The sequence below is a fragment of the Pan troglodytes genome, chromosome 18 (genome assembly GCF_028858775.2).
Source record: "Pan troglodytes isolate AG18354 chromosome 18, NHGRI_mPanTro3-v2.0_pri, whole genome shotgun sequence".
Lineage (NCBI taxonomy): Eukaryota > Metazoa > Chordata > Mammalia > Primates > Hominidae > Pan > Pan troglodytes.
Genome location: NC_072416.2, coordinates 19,701,765 through 19,723,208, shown reverse-complemented (window position 1 = coordinate 19,723,208; position 21,444 = coordinate 19,701,765). Strand labels below are relative to the sequence as shown.

General features: G+C 46.3%; 1 protein-coding gene across 2 annotated transcripts in view; it reads left to right on the top strand.

Annotated features, from left to right (window-relative positions):
* The window catches only part of XYLT1 (xylosyltransferase 1), a 367,139-nt gene that overhangs the window by 253,876 nt on the left and 91,819 nt on the right, over positions 1-21,444 (top strand). For both annotated transcript variants that reach the window (XM_009430383.5, NM_001037289.1), the window contains 2 exon segments: positions 15,120-15,292; positions 17,362-17,564. In XM_009430383.5, coding sequence (XP_009428658.3) covers positions 15,120-15,292; positions 17,362-17,564 — 376 coding nt within the window.

Sequence of the window (21,444 nt, the reverse complement as noted above, 5' to 3'; positions counted from 1 at the left end):
GACAGGCCCTTTGCATATGCTGTTCCCTCCACTTAGGGACACTTTTCCCTCTTCTCTTACCTAGTTAACTCCTCACTCAACCTGTCAATTGTAGCCTAAGAGGCACATCCCTGGCCTCCTTGAGTTGTATATTAGTCTGCCTGGGCTATCATTTAAAAAAAATTACCATAGACCAGGTGACTTAAAAAACAAATATTTGTCTCCATTTTGGAAGCTATGAATCTGAGATCAGGGTGCCAGCATGGTTGGGTTCTAGTGAGGGCCCTCTTCCTGGCTTGCAGATGGCTGACTTCTCACTGTGACCTCATGTGGCAGAGAAATAGCAAGCTCTCCAGTGTCTCTTCTAAGAGCAAAAATCCCCTAAATTCAAGGCTCCACCCTTAGGACTTCATTTAACCTTTTTGTTTGTTTGTTTGTTTCAGAGGCAGTCTTGTTTTGCCACCCGTGCTGGAGTGCAGTGGTGCAACGTCTGCCTCCTGGGTTCAAGTGATTCTCCTGCCTCAGCCTCCTGAGTAGCTGGGATTACAGGTGCCTACCACCATGCCTGGCTAATTTTTGTATTTTTAATAGAGACAAGGTTTTACCATACTGGCCAGGCTGGTCTTCAACTCCTGACTTCAAGTGACCCACCCACTTCGGCCTCCCAAAGTGCTGGGATTACAGGCATGAGCCGCCACACTCGGCCCAACTTCATTTAACTTTAATCACCTCCTTAAAGGCCACATCTCCAATACGGTCACAGGAGGGGCTAGGCCTTCAACATATTAATTGTCAGGGGACACAATTCAGTCCTAGCAAATCCTGTCTTTGGAAAAGGAAAGGATACCTCAGCATCGAGAAACAGAAGCAGAGGTTTCGTGAGATTAAACAACATTTTGGCTTCACAGAAAGGGTGATTGGAGGAGCATAGAGGGAAATGAGGTTGGAAAGAGGAGAAGAGAAAATGTAGTCATTTGCAAATCATTATTTAAGGCAATAATAATGATGGCCACCATTTCATTTTCTGCATACCACATACTGGTCCTGGAGATATTTATGTGTTTATTATCTGTCTTCTTTCTCAGGAGAGGCTGCTTCTCATAAGCAAAAGCTCTTGTGGCGTGTGCATGAGTCTATTTTTCACTCCCAGAATGGTGCCTGCCTGGCATATCATAGACATTCGTTCCAGTTACTTCTGCTGGGTAGCAAACCCCCCCAAACTTAGTGGCGTAAAACACCATCACTTGTTATGCTCTTGGATTCTATGGATCAGGAGTTTGGAAAGAGCACATAGGAGACAGGGGAAAGACATAATGCCCCAGGTTCAGAGCTACTGCTCTGTACTAGGCACTTCTCTGAGCATAATTCCATCCATCAGTTCCTCCCTATGAAGGAGGGTCAATATGTATCCCTATTTTACTGATGATGAGCTAGAATCTTTGAGAGGTTATATAGCTTGCCCGACCTCCCAGAGTTAATGGGGGAAGAGCCATGGTTTGAATGCAGATCTGTCCGATTTCAAAATGAAACTTCTTTCCACTCTGCTGTGTAGCCTTTCCAGAGTGGCTACCTGTGTTTGCCAAAAAGTGGGAGGCCATCTTGGCAGGGAGCCTTCTGCCTCCCAGGGAGATGAGTGGTTCTCGAGCCATGCTGGTCCCCTAGGGGGCATTGGGAAATGCAAGTGAGGAGAGGCTGTTATGGGGACTAGGGATTTCAAATGCCCTGTAATCATGGGATAATACCACTCAAAGAATTGTCTCTTCCCAAGTGACAGTAGTCCCTGTTGAGAAATACTGCTTGAGAAGGGAGGAGGATCTGTGAAATATTGATCTGTGCTGAAACCCTCTGAAAGGTTGCTCAAATGGCTAGGCACGGCAGCTCATGGCTGTAATCCCAGCACTTTGGGAGGCTGAGGCGGGCGAATCACAAGGTCAGGGGTTCAAGACCAGCCTGGCCAACATAGTGAAACCCTGTCTCTACTAAAAATACAAAAAATTAGCCGGGCATGGGGGTGGGCACCTGTAATCCCAGGTACTCGGGAGGCTGAGACAGGAGAATCGCTTGAACCCAGGAAGCGGAGGTTGCAGTGAGCAGAGACTTCACTACTGCACTCCAGCCTGGGCGACAGTGCGAGACTCAGTCTCAAAAAAAAAAAAAGAAAAGAAAAGAAAAGAAAGGTTGTTCCAATACAATAGAAGCTCAGAGGTTAAAAGTCCCCATTTTAGTGTCTGACAGATGGAGGGTTGAATCCCAGTTCTGCAGCATATTAGCTGACCAGGTCAGGTAACTACTCAGAGTCTTAATTTCCTTATCTGTAAAATGGGAATAGTCAGAATGCCTCCCTCAAAGGTCTGCTGTGAGGAGTAAATGAGGTAAGGTCTTGTATTGGTTCATTCTCCCATTGCTATAAAGAAATACCTGAGTGGATAATTTATAAAGAAAGGAGGTTTAATTGGCTCTCAGTTCTGTGAGCTGTACAGGAAACATCAAGGCTTCTGCTTCTGAGGAGGCCCCAGGAAACTTACAATTGTGGTGGAAGGTAAAGGGGGGATGTAGGTATGTCTTACAGGGCCGGAACAAGAGCAAGACAGGGGAGGTGCCACACACTTTTAAACACGCAGATCTCTAGAGAACAGCATCAAAGGAATGGTGCTAACCCATTCATGAAGGATCCACCCCCATGATCCAGTCACCTCCCACCAGGCCCCACCTCCAACACTGTGGATTACAATTCAACATGAGATTTGGTTGGGGACACAGATCCAAACCATATCAAGTCTGTTAGAAAATGCTCAGCCCAGGACCTGGCACACAGTGGCCACGTTGCTATTATCATAATAGCTGTTTCATCCTTGATGCACAGAAAAGGTAACATCAGCAGGATGGATAAGAGCTTGCAGGCCACAGCGCAGCGTTTTCACAGATGATATGTTACAGGCCAAGTGACTGGGACCCAGCGAATTGCAGTGAAATGTACCATACACCATCAATATCTATCCCACCAGTTTCCATTTATTGAGCAGTACATCATTAGAATATCCCAGGGCTCTGAACAATAAAATCAATAAGACGGTTCAGTCATGGGCTGTTCTTTAATAACTCCAGACTTGAATGGGGTGGGGGGAAGTCAGTGAGCAGGAAAATGTCCTGAGTGCTTGGTCGGGGGTGGAGGGAGACATTTTCTCAGAGTGGGAGAAAAATAATGAATGAGGTAGCCTTCAGTCTCTGGTGGAGTGAGTGGCCATGAGCATTTGAGGCAACAGCCAAAGATATGTTTGGGTAAAATTCTTTCCACCTCGAGAGATGCGTTTTTTAAAAGATGGTTGAAAAGAAAAGAAAAGGTGTCCAAAATGTGGTTCTCAACCCTGACTGCATGTCAGAATCACAGGGGGAGTTTCAAAAGAGTCCCAATACTTGCACCCACCAAACTAATTAAATTAGAATTTATTGGGGTGGGGCCGAGGCATGAAGATGTTTTTCTAAAAAAAAGATGTTCAGATGATTTTAATGTGCAGCCAGGGTTAAGAACCACTGGCCTAGGCAAACATGAGCCTGTATCACAATCACCTGGAGAGCTTCTTACAACACAGAGTCCTTGTCTCCCACACCCAGAGTTTCTGATTCAGAAGGTTTGGGGTTGGGGCTGAAACTTACATTTCTAACAAATTCCCAGGTGTTGCTGATGCTGCTCATCAGAGACCACATCTGGAGAGCTTGTCCTAGAGCAGTGGTTCTCAACTGGGAGCAATTTTGCCTCTCCACGCCCTACCCCCCACCAGGGGGACACACATCAATGAATGGAGACATTTTAGGTTTTGTCACAACTAGGTGAGTGCTACTGGCACCTAGTGGGTAGATCCAGCGATGCTGCTAAACATCCTACAGGGCTCAGGACAGTCCCCTCCACAACAAGGAATTATCTGGCCTCAAATATCAATAGTGCCAAGGTTGAGAAATCTTGCTCTAGGGGAGACGATAGTTTTGAAGCCATTCTGAGAACATGAGGCTTTGGTTCCCATCAAGCTTAGCATGGGAGCCTGAGTGAAGATGAGGATGCCAGATTCTTGCTAGCCAAAGCCTGGTCATAGAGCATGGTATCTGACGTCAGAACAGTGCTTATCCTAACTTCTTCTCCACCTCTTGGCTCTGTGACCTTGGGCAAGTTCCTCACCCTCTCTGAGCCTGGGATGATTATCTATAAATGGGGATAATTTTCATTTGCAGCATTGTTACAAGAGGTAAAAGCCTCATGAGTGAAAGAACCACATGAATGTCAAGTACTCAACAAATTAGAGTAAGAATCAAAAGGACAGTGTTTCTCCACAGACCTCTGTCTCTCTAGCAGGGAGGTGCTGTCCCAAAAGCCCACCCCAGGAGACTCCTGACAAACCCTCCTGGGCCCCTAAAGCAAGTGGGAGCCCTAATCCAGGAAGATCAAACATTGTCTGGACCTTTGGGTCCTTGCAGGATGGATGGGGCTGCTTGAGTATCCCCCTGCCCTTGGCCTTTACCTCCTCTCATTTGTTTAACAAACTCAGCACATCCTAGTTTGGAAGCAGAGCTCATGGAGTCTAATTAACATTCCCCAAGCTTCCTTCGCATCCCTCCAGCCTTCACAATTCTGCCATATCCACATTCCACCTGCCGTATTATTCTTGTAGTATTTTTGCTGCAATAGACTCGCCTTTATTTTTATGTAAGCACATTTTATTTTAAAAGTAATTTTGCATCATGGCCATAAGTGGAAATCTTGCTGTCACTTGCCATGAGGAGACAGCAACAATGCGAAGAAATCAGTGAAACAAAAACAATGGCATTCAGTGCTAGCCGGGCACTCCTGTTACCTGCTGGAGATGCCAGTTCTGGGGGCAGGATTCTGCTTTTTGGAAAAGGAAGTTCAGTAGGGGAGTGCTGCTGAAGATTTGTTTGCATTGACCTGAGAGTTTGCTGGTAGGGTATTCAGGAGAGGTGGGTAAGAATTGAAAAAAGATTCACAGTCCCCCCGACTCAATGCCATTGGATGTCCTGAGTGAGCAGCATGTGAATCCTCTCTTGGGTAACTCTGACATCTCATTTAAGAACACACTGGGCAAGGTGGCTCACACCTGTAATCCCAGCACTGGGAGGCTGAAGGGGGAAGATCACTTGAGCCCAGGAGTTCAAGACCAACCTGGGCAACATAGGGAGACCTTATCTCTACAAATAATTTTTTTTTTTTTTTTAAGATGGAGTCTCGTTTTGTCACCCAGGCTGGAGTGCAATGGTGTGATCTTGGCTCACTGCAACCTCCGCCTCCTGGGTTCAAGCAATTCTCCTGCCTCAGCCTCCTGAGTAGCTGGGATTACAGGCGTGCACCACCATGCCCAGCTAATTTTTGCATTTTTAGTAGAGACAGGGTTTCACCATATTGGTCAGGCTGGTCTCAAACTCTTGACCTTGTTATCCACCTGCTTTTGCATTTTTAGTAGAAACGGGGTTTCACCATGTTGGTCAGGCTGGTCTCAAACTCTTGACCTTGTGATCCACCCACCTCAGCCTCCCAAAGTGCTGGGATTACAGGCGTGAGCCACCGCGGCCAGCCTACAGATAATTTTTCTTAAAAAATTAGATGGACATGGGATGCATGCCTCTGGTCCCAGCTACTCTGGAGGCTGAAGAGGGAGGATCATTTGAGCTCATGAGTTTGAGACCAGCCTGAGCAGCATAGGGAGACCCGGTCTCTACAAATATATATTTAATTAGCCAGGTGTGGTGGTGCATGCCTCTAGTCCCAGCTACTCAGCAGGCTAAGGTAGGAGGATCTCTTGAGCCTGGAGTTTGAGACTGCAGTGAGCCATGATCACACCACTGCACTCCAGCCTGGGCAACAGAGTGAGATCCCATCTTAAGAATTTAAAAAAGACAAAAACAAAACCACGATCGCTATAGTCCTCAGGATCGGGTCCCTGTTAAACACTCTCCAGCCATGTGATTAGTTACAAGTTCAAGTGTGATGGGCGAGGTCCCCGGAGTCACACCACATGAACTCCTCCACAATCAGGCTGTATGGCCTTATTTTGCCTCATTTATAGCTGTGCTTACAGCATCACTTAGAGGTGAGTTCTCTTTGACGGATGAGGAAACTGAGGCATGAGAGGCAAAGTGACCTCCTAATAAATGGTAGGGCCGGGATGCAGACCCAGGCTAAGCCCTTCTGTGGAATAGCTGAGTTAGGAAGTACAGGATGGGCTCCTAAGAACAAAACATTACAATGGGTGACTTTATGATCCACCAATTCCATTTCTGGGAATATACTCCAAAGAATTGAAACAGTGACTCAAACAGGTACTTGTACACCCATGTTCATAGCAGTATTATTCATAACAGCCAAAAAGTGAAAGCCACTCAAGGGCCCATTGACAGATGAGTGGATCAATTGTGCTATATGCATACAGTGGAGTATTACTCGCCCTGAAAAAGGAATGAAATTCTGACATAGGCTACGACGTGGACAAACCAGGAGGGCACTGCGCCAAGTGAAAGGAGCCAGACACAAAAGGAAGAATAATGTCTGATGTCACTTACATGAGGTTCCTAATCAAATTCATAGAGGCAGAAAGTAGAATGGGGCTTTCCAGGAGCTGAAGGAGGGGAGAGTGGGAAGTTATTGTTCAATGGATAGAAAGTTTCAGTTTTGCAAGATGAAAAGAGTTCTGGAGATGGATGGTGATAATAGTGGCACAACAGTGTAAGTATATTTATTATACTAAACTGTAAACTTAAAAATGCTTAAAATAGGCCAGATGTGTCTCATGCCTGTAATCCCAGCACTTTGGGAGGCCAAGGTGGGCTGATCACCTGAGGTCAAGAGTTTGAGACCAGCCTGGCCAACATGGCAAAACCCCATCTCTACTAAAAATACAAAAAAATTAGCCGGGCGTGGTGGTGGGCACCTGTAGTCTCAGCTCCTCAGGAGGCTGAGGCAGGAGAATTGCTTGAACCCGGGAGGTGGAGGTTGCAGTGAGCCGAGATCGTGCCACGGCACTCCAGCCTGGGTGACAGAGTGAGATTCCATCTCAAACAAAAAAAGGCTAAAATAGTAAATTATATGTTATCCATGTAGAGCATCCTTAATTCAAAAATCCAAAATCCGAAGTACTCCGAAATCCAGAACATTTTGGGCACATAATGCTACAAGCGGAAAATTCTATACATAAATGCTTAATGCAAGTTTGATTAATGCACACAATTATTTAAAATATTGTATAAGATTACCTTCAGGCTATGTGTATAAAGTGTATATGAAACAGAAATGGATTTTGTGTTTAGGTTTGGGTCCCTTCCCCAAAATATCTCATTACATATACACAAATACTTCAAAATCTGAAAAAATTCAAAATTGGAAACACTTCTGGTTCCAGGCATTTCACGTAAGGGATACTCAGCATGTATTATCTTGGACTACAACTTTTTTTTTTTTTTAAAGAGAAGTGCAGGATGTTCAGAGGGGCTGTGACAGGGAACTCAAAGAAGGGATGGGGGCCAGGCACAGTAGCTCACACCTATAACACCAGCACTTTGGGAGGCTAAGGAAGGGAGGATTGCTTGAGCCCAGGAGTTTGAGACCAGCCTGGACAGCATAGCAAGGCACTGTCTCTACCAAACATTTCAAAATTAGCCCACATGGTGGTGGTCACCTGTAGTCCCAGCTACTTGGGAGGCTGAGGTGTGAGGATCCCTTGAGCCCAGAAATTTGAGGTGGCAGTGACCTATGATCATGCCACTGCACTCCAGCCTGGGTTACAAAGCAAGACTCAATCTCTGAAAAAGAAAAAGAAAAAAAAGTAATTAAAAATATTTTTTAAATGAAGGGATGGGGAAGAGAGTCAGGGAGGGCTTCCCAAGGAAGGGTCATTTCTCCTGAGACCTGACAGGTGCTGGCCTGGCCACCTTCATCCTTGGACCTCTGTTCTTTCAGCTCCCCTCTGTGGACCCCATGACCCCCAGTTCACATCCCCTCCACCCCTCTCTTCTCATTAAGCTGGGTGGGAGGGGACCTGGTGGCCCCGCATGAGCAGCAGCTGCAGTGCAGAGCAGTCTGGGCCGTTGACTGACTCCTCCCAGCGGGGCTTGGTGCTGCTGAGCAAGGGTCCACAGACCACCCAAAAGCCTCAAGGAAAAGTGGGGGTGCCTAGCCTCCAGCCAGTTTGCTGGATGAGAGGAGACAGCCATGGGCAACCTCTCAGGCCTGAGTCTTCAACTTTGCCCCCCCATCCCCACCACCGGGACCCTGTATGTGGATGAAGCTGTCTGGCTAAATCTGTCAGTCAGAAATCATTCATTGAGGCCTCTGCCCCAAACTTAGCTCTGTACCAGGTCCAGGGGCAAGGCTGGCATCCTACAAGAGATAAGAGCATGACCTTGGCTCATAGGGAACGAACTGACAGGTATCAAGAGAACCAACCTGGGCTAGGCGCTGTGGCTCACGCCTGTAATCCCAGCACTATGGGAGGCTGAGACAGTTAGATCACCTAAGGTCAGGAGTTCGAGACCAGCCCAGCCAACACGGTGAAACCCTGTCTCTATCAAAAATACAAAAAATTTAGCCAGGCGTGGTGGCAGGTGCCTATAATCCCAGCTACTCAGGAGGCTGAGGCAGGAGAATTGCTTGAACCTGGGAGGCAGATGTTGCAGTGAGCCAAGATTGCACCATTGCACTCCAGCCTAGGTGACAAGAGTGAAACTCTGTCTCAAAAAAAAAAAAAAAAAAAAAAAAAAAAAGAAAGAAAAGAAAACCAACCTGACTCTCAAGGGAGTACAGTTCTCTATGTGGCAATGCTAACTCCTGGATGGGGTTAGAATTCCAGATGATTCAGAAATTTCCAGAAATATCCAGAAATTTCATCTCCCTCATTTGGGTTTTTCCAAAATAGGGGTTTTGGAGTCTGGCACACCCAAGTGGTGGTTTCCATTCTCGCACCAACTCCTAACATGGCACCTGCCTCCCGAGACCTTGGGACAATTAAATAATGAGATCACATTTGACTGGTGCTTAGGCCATAATGAGTGTTTGTTTATTTCTGATTTATTTATTTTTAGAGACAGGGTCTCACTCTGTCACCCAGGCCAGAGTGCAGTGACACCATCGTAGCTCACTGCAGCCTCGAACTCCTGGACTCAAGCAGTCCTTCTGCCTCAGCCTCCAGGGTAGCTGGAATTACAGACGCAAGCCACCATGATAAGTATTTGACGCAAGCATGATAAGTATTTGACATGCATCTGATAGCGTTACTAGTCTTTGAGATTCTACAGGACCAAGGAAAGAAATTGACTTGCCCAGGCCCCCGTGGCTGGTTCACAGCAGAAGCAGGAATTTGAATCCACCTCGTTGCTCTTTATCCAGTATGCTTGTCGCCACACAGCACCGCCTTTTCTAAACCCATCGAGAGCAGGGGATTCTTTCTGGGCACCAGACAGCTCCCAAGTTTAATCACCAGAAAACCTCTTTTAAAATTTCCCACTAGGATAAAGGCATCTCCCACCCAGATCTAACAAAGAACCTTGAGCGTGCAGGTTTTCTCCCCCAGTAAGACGAATCCCGCTCCTCTGCAACGCGCCTGCTGCCGCTGTGAAACGTTTCCTCATCTGTGATCATGAATCACCCTGGAACCCAGCGGGGTCAGAGATGGACCTCTCTTCCCACTTTGTAAATGAAGAACTGACAATCAGAGAGGGGCGGTGTCTTTCCTAAATCCACACAGTGCAAGGTTGCATTCTACACCCCAGCTCTGAATCCCAGTCACACCTTCCCAGGCAGCATAGAAGCTGGGCTCCAGCTGGGAGCTTCCTAACCCAAGCCTCATTTGCATACAACCTTGTTTCCATGTCTCTGTGTTCCCAAGACCCAACTAACCCTCTTAGTTGGAAGTAAGTCAGAAAGTGCCCCTTGCAGCAGCCGGAAGCAGCCCTTTCAGGGTATAAATAGAATCGAGGGCTTTGTTGGTAGAATAACTATTCCAGTCAAGCAGCTCCTTCACATTTGTTATTAATTGTGGTCTGGGCAGACGCTGCAGAGGGAAATTCCGGTTGTAGATGTTTATTTGCAAGCAGCAGGCTCTAGAGTACACACAGCCCTGGGAGTCAGTGCAGCTTTGAGGTAGAACTCTGGAGCTGGGCCTGTTGGTTAAATCCTGATCATCGTGGATGAGCAGCCACATAGAAATGATGGCTATGACAGTATAATTTATTGAGGATTTACTAGATGCCAGGCACTGTGCTCTCTCTCCTGGATGTGAATGTCCATGTTGGGTGGATTCTGTGATTATACATACCCATTTTACAGATCAGCACACTAAGGCTTGGAGAGATTGCATAGCAGGTCCAAGGTCATTCACATCTGCCTGACCACAGGTCATGTTCTAAACCCCTGCACCTTGCTTTCTCCTCCCAAATCATTATTGCAGGACACTGCTAACATGATCTTTGCCAGCACCACAACAGTGGAACAGCATGTTGACCCTTGCAAAGCACCTTCATCTCTGCTATGTCTTTGGAGCCCAAGGATTACATAGTCCTCGTTTGACCCACAATGCTGCTAAGAAATAGGGAATTTGAGTAACAGAACTAACACCGCACAGCTATCTACTGGGGGAGCTCTCCGGGACCCCCCATCATCCTCAGCCTTCACACCTGCACTGCAAAAATATACTTGATATTCTCTCTCGATAAACCTGGCTTGTTAACATTCATCTGAAGTCAGCTTCTCCTGCTGCCTCTAATCACTCTGATTTTTCCACTTATTTTCTGTTTTGTGCCATGGGAATCTGATTACATTGTTAAATTCTTTTTTTTTTTTTTTTTTTTTTTGGAGCTGGGCACTGTTTGGGTTTTGGTCTTTCAAAGAGTTCCGTGTTCATAAAGACCCACATAGCTCTGACCACATGTCATTGTTATATCTGTCCTGCAGCTGAAAGCTGACACATTTCCTCTAGGGACGGATTTTCCTCTTTTTGAAATGAGGACAGTTTGAGCATGGTGACCATGACAGGGCTCTGGGATCACAGACTCACTCCATTCTCAGCTCAGCTACTTTATAACTGGGACCTCTCCAAGCCTCAGCTTCCTTGTGTCTACAATAGAAAGATAATAGCTCTGTTTTCATAGCAGTTTTGATAGAAATGAATAAAATCTTTCACAGAAATTGCTTAACACATAGTAGGCACTCAGTAAATGGTTGATCTTTCTCCTGACTCGCTGTCTTCCCCCTCTGCCCCCCATCCCCATCTCTATTTCTCCTTCTCTGCATGTCTCCTTCTTTAGATATTTTTGTTCCTTCCCACCCACCCCTTCCCCAGAATAGCTGTACTCAGAAGAGCTCTGGGTTTTTTGCTCCCCATTCTCTTTGCAGCTCCCCAGACTAACTGTCTGACCCAAAGATGACTTTATATTTAAGCCAAGGGAGCTCTCTTGCTGGAGTGATTTGTCTTTGATTTCACAGGACTCCTCCCTTTCTCCAAAAGAAAAGCATCCATGTCTGTGTCTGTCTGTAAATCTGTTCTGCCTTTTAAAACCCTAAAGAGAAGTTGTAAAAGACCTCAGCATCAACATCCAAGCCCTTTTTAAAGACCAGCATAGAGTCCTTACACCTATCCTCTATATCCCAAATCTCCACTTCTGCAGAGAGCAAGTGGAAATATCAGGGCTGGCTTTGGACTCGGCAACACTCAGCTTCCCCTCCCACCTCTGTCCTCACTCACTGTGTGACCTGGGAAATGTGCTGACCTCTCTGAGCCTCAGAGGATGATAATGCATTCTTCCCAGGGTCAAATAACAATGGATGCATAGGAGGCACTTAAGAAACACCAGCTCCTCTGGATCAGAGCAGCCACTCTTCTTCAGAACACATTCATTAATTTGCTCATTCAAAAACTATGGCAAAAGATGTTCATGGCTACAGGGAAAAGCAAGGGTTAATCTCAAAGGCCCCATACACCTTAAGTGGATGGATGGTGTTTGGGATGATAAGCTCTTGGAGGCTTTGCTGGATGCATAGTTGGAGGGTTTGCTGTATGCTTGGATGGATGAATGGTTAGATATGGATGAGTGGACAGATGAGTAGTTAGATTTGGATGGATGAATAAATGGATGTATGGATGAATGGGTGGAGCAATGGATGAATGGACTTGGATGGATGAATAAATGCATGAACGAATGGGTGGATGGGTGGAGGGATGGATGAGTGGGTGGATGGATGGACAGATAAGTGGTTGGATTTGGATGGATGAATAAATGGATGAATGGGTGGATGGGTGGAGGGATGGATGAATGGGTGGGTAGATGGATGGACAGATTAGTGGTTGGATTTGGATGGACAAATAAATGGATGAATGGGTGCAATGGTGGATGGATGAATGGATGAGTGGTTGGATTTCGATCGATGAATAAATTAATGGGTGGATGGGTGGAGGGATAGATGGATGGATGAAAAGATACAGCCTTATTAGTCACCTAGAATCAGCATCTCATCTAATACAGAAATACTGGAATACCTATGTTAGTCCTTAAATGCATGCCTACCTGCCTGCGATAACTAACTTACAAAGTATTTGGTTAGCAACAAGCAACTAAAAGCAATTGTTATAAACTTTTCCTTCCAAACTCTAGGTATGATCATGTGGTGTGTATTAGTGGTTCAGGGCATGATCTTTGGAATCAGACCTGTGTTTGAATCTCAGCTTAACTAATTAAAGCAGTGTGACCTTGAGCCAATCCCTTGGCCTCTTCTAAGCTGTGGTTTCCTCATTTGGAAAGCGGGGATAATAGCATTACTTTGTAGGATCATTACGAGGATTAAATTATCTAATGAATGTCAAGGGCTGGTCAATGCTCAATAAAAGGTATTGTTATTTTACTGATCCCAAATGTGCCTTCCTGTAACTTTTGTTTCACCGAGAACCAGATGTGTGTCAGATACTGTTCAAGTGTTGCAGATTCTGTGGTAAACAAGGCCAAAATAGCCCCTCATCTCTTGGAGCTAATGTTCTAGTGGTGTGTTCAGATAATAAGCAAGTAAACAGATAAACAATTGCAGACAGTGTTACATGCTATGCAGAAAGTTGAAATCGGATGAGGTGAAAGAGAGTAAAAGAGGTGCGGGTGAGGTGAAAGAGAGTAAAAGAGGTGGTGGTGAGTCCCCTTTTTGGACTGTGAACTAATGACAAGAAGATGCAGCCATGCAGAGATCTGGGGAGAGGGTGTTCCAGATCACAAGAAGCCAGGGAGAAGGTCCTAAGGCAGAAATGAGCTTGTTCGAGGAAGAGAAAGAAGGCCAGGGGACAAGATGGAATGTGAGACCCACCAATTGAGGGCAGAGAGATCTGAGTAGTTAGATCACACCAGCCGTAGAGGCTGTGTAGTGTGATTTGGACATTATCTATGTCACTCTTGTCCTGTCTCCTGGAACTACGTAGAAAAAGCCTCATTCATTCAGCAACCATTCAGCCTTCTGATGACAGCTTAGACTCCCGATGTCGTAATCCCCCAGCCCCACAGTCTCCATCTCAGTTCTCCCGGTTTAGATGCTAGGACACTTGCAGCTACTACCCTGACAATGTCCTGGGTCCCATAAACCCAGAACTCTTAAGAAATTGGGTTGGACCCAAGTGAAATCAGGCTGAGGAAAGCTGGGAGATTTCTAGTTGGGATTGTAATATACTAAACTAGGAAGCTGTGTTTTTATCTGAAGCAAGAGAAAGAAAGAGAGGAGTCTTTGGGGCTGATTTTCGCAATAAAATATGTCTGGGATTATTTATCCAAGTGGATGTGGTATAGGATTTGGATTTAAAAGCACATGATAGATGACAGTGGGTGATCTGTAGCCTTACTGATGCAGGAGCTCAAGGCAGGCCACAAGCACCTGGACCCTCATCCCCCCTTGGCAACGTACTCCACATTAGTTTTCTTCTCGGGCAACCTCTCTCCATGTGGGAACAGAAAGGCTCATAGAATCTTCTAGTCTCCTAAGACAGAAAAAGAACCTCTCACCGGGCACGGTGGCTCACGTCTGTAATCCCAGCACTTTGGGAGGCCAAGGTGGGCAGATCACCTGAGGTCAGGAGTTCCGAGACCAGCCTGGCCAACATGATGAAACCCCATCTCTACTAAAAACACAAAAATTAGCTAGGCATGGTGTTGCGTGCCTGTAATCTCAGCTACTCAGGAGGCTCAGGCAGGAAAATCACTTGAACCTGAGAGGTGGAGTTTGCAATGAGCCAAGATCGCACCACTGCACTGCAGCCTGGGCAACGGAACAAGACTCCGTCTCAAAAAAAAAAAAAAAAAGATAACCTCTCTTATGTAGTAGTTCTAACAAAAGTCTAGCATTCTGTCTTATTGGTTAATTAACTTGGTTGAGTCATATGTTCATCTCTAAACAATACTGTGGCTATGGAGAATCAGCGTTCCCATTGGCCAGGCCTAAGCTGTAGGTCCACCCCTGAAATTGATGATGAAGTTAGGTCTTCCCCACCCATATGGACTGAGAATAGAGGAGAGGAGGATGATGCCACAAAAGGTATTGGATGATGAAGTTTCAGTCATGCAAGACAAGTAAATTTAAAGATCCTGCTGTACAACATTGTATTAATAGGCAGCAGTACTGTAGTGTACACTTAAACATTTATTAAGAGGGGAGATTTCATGCTATCTGTTCTTACCACCGTTAAAACAAACAATATATTGGATGCTATTAGAAGAAGGGAGAAGGAATTCTGGACAGGCAAAAACAACACATGTATCTTACGTTCACTAACTCGAAATTAACTGCTTCTTCCTCTGTCATTCAGAGATACATCTCTTATAGCTCTCACCTCCTCCTGCCTTGTTCAGTAGCTTAATATGTGTCCATGTGTCTCTTCCAGCATTTTTAAGCTCCTCAGAATGGAAACTATGTCGTAACAACCCCAGGGTCCCCTAACCCCTTTTGTGCCTGACAGTGTGAGAATCTAAGATGTGCTTTGTGGCATTGAATTATGTTTTAAGGCCCAATTTGATGACTGTGCCCCTAAAATAGTCCCCAAAAGAAGCACCAGAGAAACTTCCCACCCCTGCAAAGGATGGCAGAGCCTCACTTTCTCCTCTCTGTTCTCTTGGGTTTTCCCCAGGTAAAGCCAACAAGAACGTGCAGTGGGACGAGGACTCCGTGGAGTACATGCCAGCCAACCCGGTCAGAATCGCCTTTGTCCTGGTGGTCCACGGCCGTGCCTCTCGGCAGTTGCAGCGCATGTTCAAGGCCATCTACCACAAAGACCACTTCTACTACATCCACGTGGACAAGGTGAGAGGCCTCTGCGATCACCCCTTGCTGGGCTTCCTTCAGGGTCTGTCCGTCCCTCCCTGATACCCTCCTTCTGCATTGCTAGTCCAGGCTGCCTGCTTTCAGAAAAGGCTTGGAAGCTGACCAGCTGCCTCTCCACAGAGCGTGTGGCCCTAGAGTGCTGTCTCTATGTGTGTGTTGGTTTCAAAGTTTCCAGCTGTGACTTACAATTTTGTCCATAAATGATAAATGCTGTTTTTGGGTTTTTTTTTTTTCTTTTTTTTTGATGGAATGTCACTCAGTCACCAGGCTGGAGTGCAGTGGCATGATCTCCGCTCACTGCAACCTCTGCCTCCTGGATTCAAGCAATTTTCCTGCCTCAGCCTCCCAAGTAGCTGGGACTACAGGTGCATGCCACCACACCCGGCTAATTTTTGTATTTTTAGTAGAGACAAGGTTTCACCATGTTGGCCAGGATGGTCTCGATCTCTTGACCTCATGATCTGCCCGCCTCAGCCTCCCAAAGTGCTGGGATTACAGGTGTGAGCCACCGTGCCCGGCCCATAAATGCTGTTTCTTACCACTCCCCTCTACCCAGTGCCCTCTGCCTGCCTCTCACATACTTTGTGGGAATAGCTTACCTTTATTAGTCCATTTTCATGCTGCTAATAAAGACATACCTGAGACTGAGTAATTTATAAAGAAAGACGTTTAATGGACTCACAGTTCTAAGTGGCTGGGGAAGCCTCACGATCATGGTGGAAGGCAAAAGGCACGTCTTACATGGCGGCAGCAAGAGAGAAAAATGAGAGCCAAGCAAAAGAAGTTTCCCGGTGTGAAACCATCAGATCGCATGAGACTTATTCACTACCACGAGAACAGTATGGCAGAAACCACCCCCGTGATTCAGTTATCTCCCACTGGATCCCTCCCATAACACATGGGAATTATGGGAGCTACAATTCAAGATTAGATTTGGGTGGGGACACAGCCAAACCATATCACTATCCCAGGAGTGCATACACTTTTTCTATGGAAGGCAAGATAGTACATATTTTAGGTGTTGCAGGGCACATACTCTCTGTCACAGCTACTCAGCACCGCCCTTGTGCTAAAGCAGCCAAGGAGAACATGTCAACAAATGAGCATGGCTGTGTACCAATAAAACTTTATTAACAAAAACCTGCATCAGCTCTGCTGACTCCCGAGCTACCTTGTCCCTGAGGTTTCTATTGATGACACAATTATGCCTTTAGTCAAGAAGGCAAAGGGGGAAGTCTTGTCCAAAAGGTCGGCTTCTAGCAGACCTGTGAGAGGATAATGGAGGAGCAATGAGTAGGAGTGGGGACAGAAAACAAAAATTCTGCCTCCAAAATATACATGGGTTTAGATGGAGCCATATTTCCCAGCTTGTCTTCCTCAGACCCCATGCAGCTGTCATGTATAAGAATGCAAAGTTGGCCAGGTGCAGTGGCTCATGCCTGTAATCCCAGCACTTTGGGAGACTAAGGTGGGCGGATCACCTGAGGTCAGGAGTTCCAGACCAGCCTGTCCAACATGGTGAAGCCCCATCTCTACTAAAAATAACAAGACTTAGCTGGGTGTGGTGGTGCATACTTGTAATCCCAGCTACTTGGGAAGCTGAGGCAGGAGAATTGCTTGAACTTGGGTGGTGGAGGTTGCAGTGAGCTGAGATGGCACCACTTTGCTCTAGCCCGGGTGACGGAGCGAGGTTCTGTCTAAGTAAATAAATAAAGCAAGACTCCATCTCAAAATAAAATAAAATAAGATAAAATTTAAAAAATGTGAAGTCCCAGGCACCACCAGCCCAAGCCTAGTGAACCATTAGCTCAGAAGTGCGGCCAGTGAATCTGCATTTCAAATAGCTAATTTGAAATGTAAAAAATAATACAAGTTTGAATTGCAGTACAGAAAGACACTCCAGTCCAGGATCATTTACTTGGCAAAGGCCAGTGTGCTCAGAAGTGCCCAACCAGGAGGGAAGACACAGAGAGGGGACAGGGGTGAGGGGCATGCCTGGGTATTTTCTAGGCCACTGACTGTCATCACCCTTTCTCTCCTGGGAAAAGCGCTCTAATTACCTGCATCGGCAAGTGCTCCAGGTCTCCAGGCAGTACAGCAACGTCCGCGTCACCCCCTGGAGAATGGCCACCATCTGGGGAGGAGCCAGCCTCCTGTCCACCTACCTGCAGAGCATGCGGGACCTCCTGGAGATGACCGACTGGCCCTGGGACTTCTTCATCAACCTGAGTGCGGCCGACTACCCCATCAGGTAAGGCAGCCAAGGGCCCCAAGCCAGTCTTGTCTGACGTCCTGCTCTGGCTGGTCATGGCTGGGAACTCACGAGGCAGAAGGAGACTGATGCATAGTCTCCACAGGATCGCTCAGGATAGGATTCTGATTGGACCTGAGAATCATTGATTCATTCACTCATTCATTCATGCATTCAACAGATACAGACTGAGCACGTCGTTTTCCCAGCTCTATTAGCTGATATACCAGTGCACTAAACAGACGGAAACTCCAACCCACGTGGAGCTTTATATTAGGGTTCTCTAGAGGGACAGAACTAACAGGATAGATGTATATATAAAGAGGAGTTTATTAAGGAGTATTGACTCACACAATCACAAGGCGAGGTCTCACGATAGGCCATCTGCAAGCTGAGGAGCAAGGAAGCCAGTCTGATTCTCAAAACCTCAAAAGTAGGGAAGCCCACAGTGCAGTCTTCAGTCTGTGGTCAAAGGCCCAAAGATCCCAAAGCTGAAGAACTTGGAGTCTGATGTTCAAAGGCAGGAAGCATCCAGCATGGGAGACTCAGCCAGCGTATTCCTTCCACGTTCTGCCTGCTTTTATTCTGGCCATGCTGGCAGCTGATTAGATTATGCCCACCCAGATTGAGAGTGGGTCTGCCTTTCCCAGTCCACTGACTCAAATGTTAATCTCCTTTGGCAACACCCTCACAGACATGGCCAGAAACAGTACTTTGCATCCTTCAGTCCAATCAAGTTGACACTCAATAGTAACCATCACAAGCTTCCATTCAAGTAGGGAGACAAACAACAAAATAAGTTACATGATATCTTAGAAAAATAAAGTAAAGGGCAAAAGTAGGGGACAGTTGTAATTTTACCAACGGTGGCCTGGAAGGTTTTCACGGATAAGAACAGAAGAAGATCAAAAAGAGAGTCACGCCTACAGAGAAAGTGGTCCAGGCAGGGGCAAAGGCAGGGGCTGAGCCCAGAGGTGGGTCCATGCCTGGCCTGTGCGAGGAACAGCAGGGTTCAGTGGAGCTGTAACAGAGTAAGTGAGGGGTAGCATAACAAGAGAGATAAAGTCAGAGAGTAATTTGAGGCCAGATCGTGGTGATCCTAGAATTTGGCTGTTAGTCTAAGCAAGAGGGAAGCCACTGGCATGATACTTTGAATGATATTCTGAACGGTATATATATATATATATATATATATATATATATATATATATATATATATATATATATATATATTTTGGAGACAGAGTCTCGCTCTGTCACCCAGGCTGGAGTGCAGTGGTGTGATCTTAGCTCACTGCAGCCTCCACCCACCAGGTTCAAGTGATTCTCCTACCTCAACCTCTGAAGTAGCATAGAGATGGTGTTTCACCATGTTGGTCTCAAACTCCTGGCCCCAGGTGATCCGCCTGCCTTGGCCTCCCAAAGTGCTGGGATTATAGGTGTGAGCCATCGTGCCAGGCTGTTATTTTCTCTTGAGAGGGCAGCTTTTTCCTTTGACTGTGTTTTCCATCTGGATTCGCTGACAAGGGTGAAAAGGAAAGTGGATGGGGGTGAAGAGGGGGATCTTCCTCCCTCTGATGGCATGAGGCCATAGGGTTCAGCATTCCCAGGAGACCTAGATGAAGGGGTCCTAAAAAAATAAAACTTTTATTAAGGCAACTTTCAAACATGCACAAGAGTACCAAGAGAATAGTGTAATGAACTCCCACGTGGATGTCACCCAGGTTAATTCATGGCCATTGTTCTTGTATCTGGACTTTCATCCTCTTCCCCCAACAGTGGGTTATTTTGAAAGAAATATAAGATATCACAGAATTGTATCTATAAATATTTCAGTATATATCTAGAAAAGATAAGATCTCTTTTTTAAGACAGCATCACAATGATGCTTATACCTAAAATATTAGCAGGCATGTTTTAATGGCATCAAATATCTAGGTCACATATTCCCAAGAGTTTGAGTTTTGAATCAGAACCCAAACAAGGTACAAGCATGGAAGGAAGACCTCTCTTTAAAGCTAGAAGCGGCTGCTTTCTTCTTCACAGCTTGGTCACTGGGGGTCTTCTTCATTCCTAGGCTTGGGGGCATCCCACCATCTGCTGGGAGACCCTAGACTGCAGAAGGTACTGGGGAGGCACAATCTCTGGTCAGTTTGAACGGAACCTGAGAAAAATGACAGGCACTAGAAAGACAACTGTTTTCTTTTGTCCATAAGACAGAGGGATAAACGGGAATGGTTATAGAACATTGCTGGTAGAGTTTTACTTACCACAATTTTGTTCATTTGTTCAACAAACATTTACTGAGCAACTACCGTGCTACATTCTAAGTAGTGCATTTTGTGAACAAAAGCGATGCAGCTTCCTGTACTTCTCCCCTGCTCATGGAATGTGTATCCTAGCTGAGAAGGTGGAGTTAGATGATCACGCCAAAGACACATCATGCAAGGTGTGAACAAGCCATAAAGTAAGGAAGATGTGGGCCGGGTGCAGTGGCTCACGCCTGTAATCCCAGCACTTTGAGAGGCCAAGGCAGGTGGATCACAAGGTCAGGAGTTCAAGACCAGCCTGGCCAAGATGGTGAAACCCCATCTCTACTAAAAATACAAAAATGAGCCAGGCATGGTGGTGTGTGCCTGTAATCCCCCCTACTTGGGAGGCTGAGGCAGGAGAATCACTTGAACCCGGGAGGTGGAGGTTGTAGTGAGCCGATATCGCGCCACTGTACTCCAGCCTGGCGACACAGCAAGACTCCATCTCAAAAAACAAAAAACAAACAAACAAACAAAAAAAGATGTGGGTGTGGAGAAAAACTCGAGGGCCATAATCAGGAGATCAGAAAGGCCTCTGAATATTCAGCTTTGAACCGAGACCTAGAAGACAAGAAGGGATCCATTGGGAGGGAAATAAGAAAGAGATCCGTCTATACTGGGGTTCCTAGCAGTGGCACTGCCGATGTTTGGGGATGGATAATTCTTTGCTGTGGGTGCCATCCTGTGCATTGCAGGATGCGTAGCAGCATCTCTGGCCTCTACCCACTAGATGCCAGGAACACACCCTGCCCACTTTTGCCAACCACAGATGTCTCCAGACATTGACTCGTGACCTCTGGGAGCTAAAATTGCCTCCACTTAAGAATCACCGTTTCTTATAGAGGGAACAGCCTGGGCACAATGTAGTACAGAAACAAACTTGTTGTGTTTGAGAAATTTAAACAATGGATAGAGTATAATAAAAGAATGAGGAGAAGTGAGTTTAGACAAGTACATGGCAAGGAGGGGTTAGAACATTCCCTCTCCATCTTCCATGAAGGGACTGAGTTTGGAAATGTCCCAAAATGCTGAGCATAGCAGCTAGTGTGGCAGACACTTGTTTCAACCCTTACAACAAACCTGTTTTACAGAGGGGCAAACTGAGGCCCAATGTCATGTGATGAATGCATGGCGGAGTGGGGATTAGAACCAGTTTCGTCTGGTTGCAAAGTTGGTATTCCTTCTGGCTTTTAGTCGGCCTCTTAGGGAAATCAGCAGAACTGGACTGGCAGGATGGCCCCAGGCCACCTTGAAAGCACAGAAGGAAACAGTCCCACCCCATGAGCTTGTGGCGGGGTGGAGTAGTGGCTGGACTGCCTGCAGCAGGGATGTCCAGGATGGTCCTGGGAGGACCCCCGTTGTCTGTTCCTGAGTCTTAGGGGCTATGCTCAAAGTTCCCACATTCTTCCTTCTCTGGATTCCCAGTGGAGGCCTCAGAGGTCATGCCAGCCTAGGTTGGGGGCCCGCATTAAGCCCAAGACCACTTGAGGCCAGGTAGGCATGCGCATTGCTGCCCCCTAGAGGCCACTGTTGGCTTGCTTTGCATGGCCACTTCCCCTAAAGAGTCC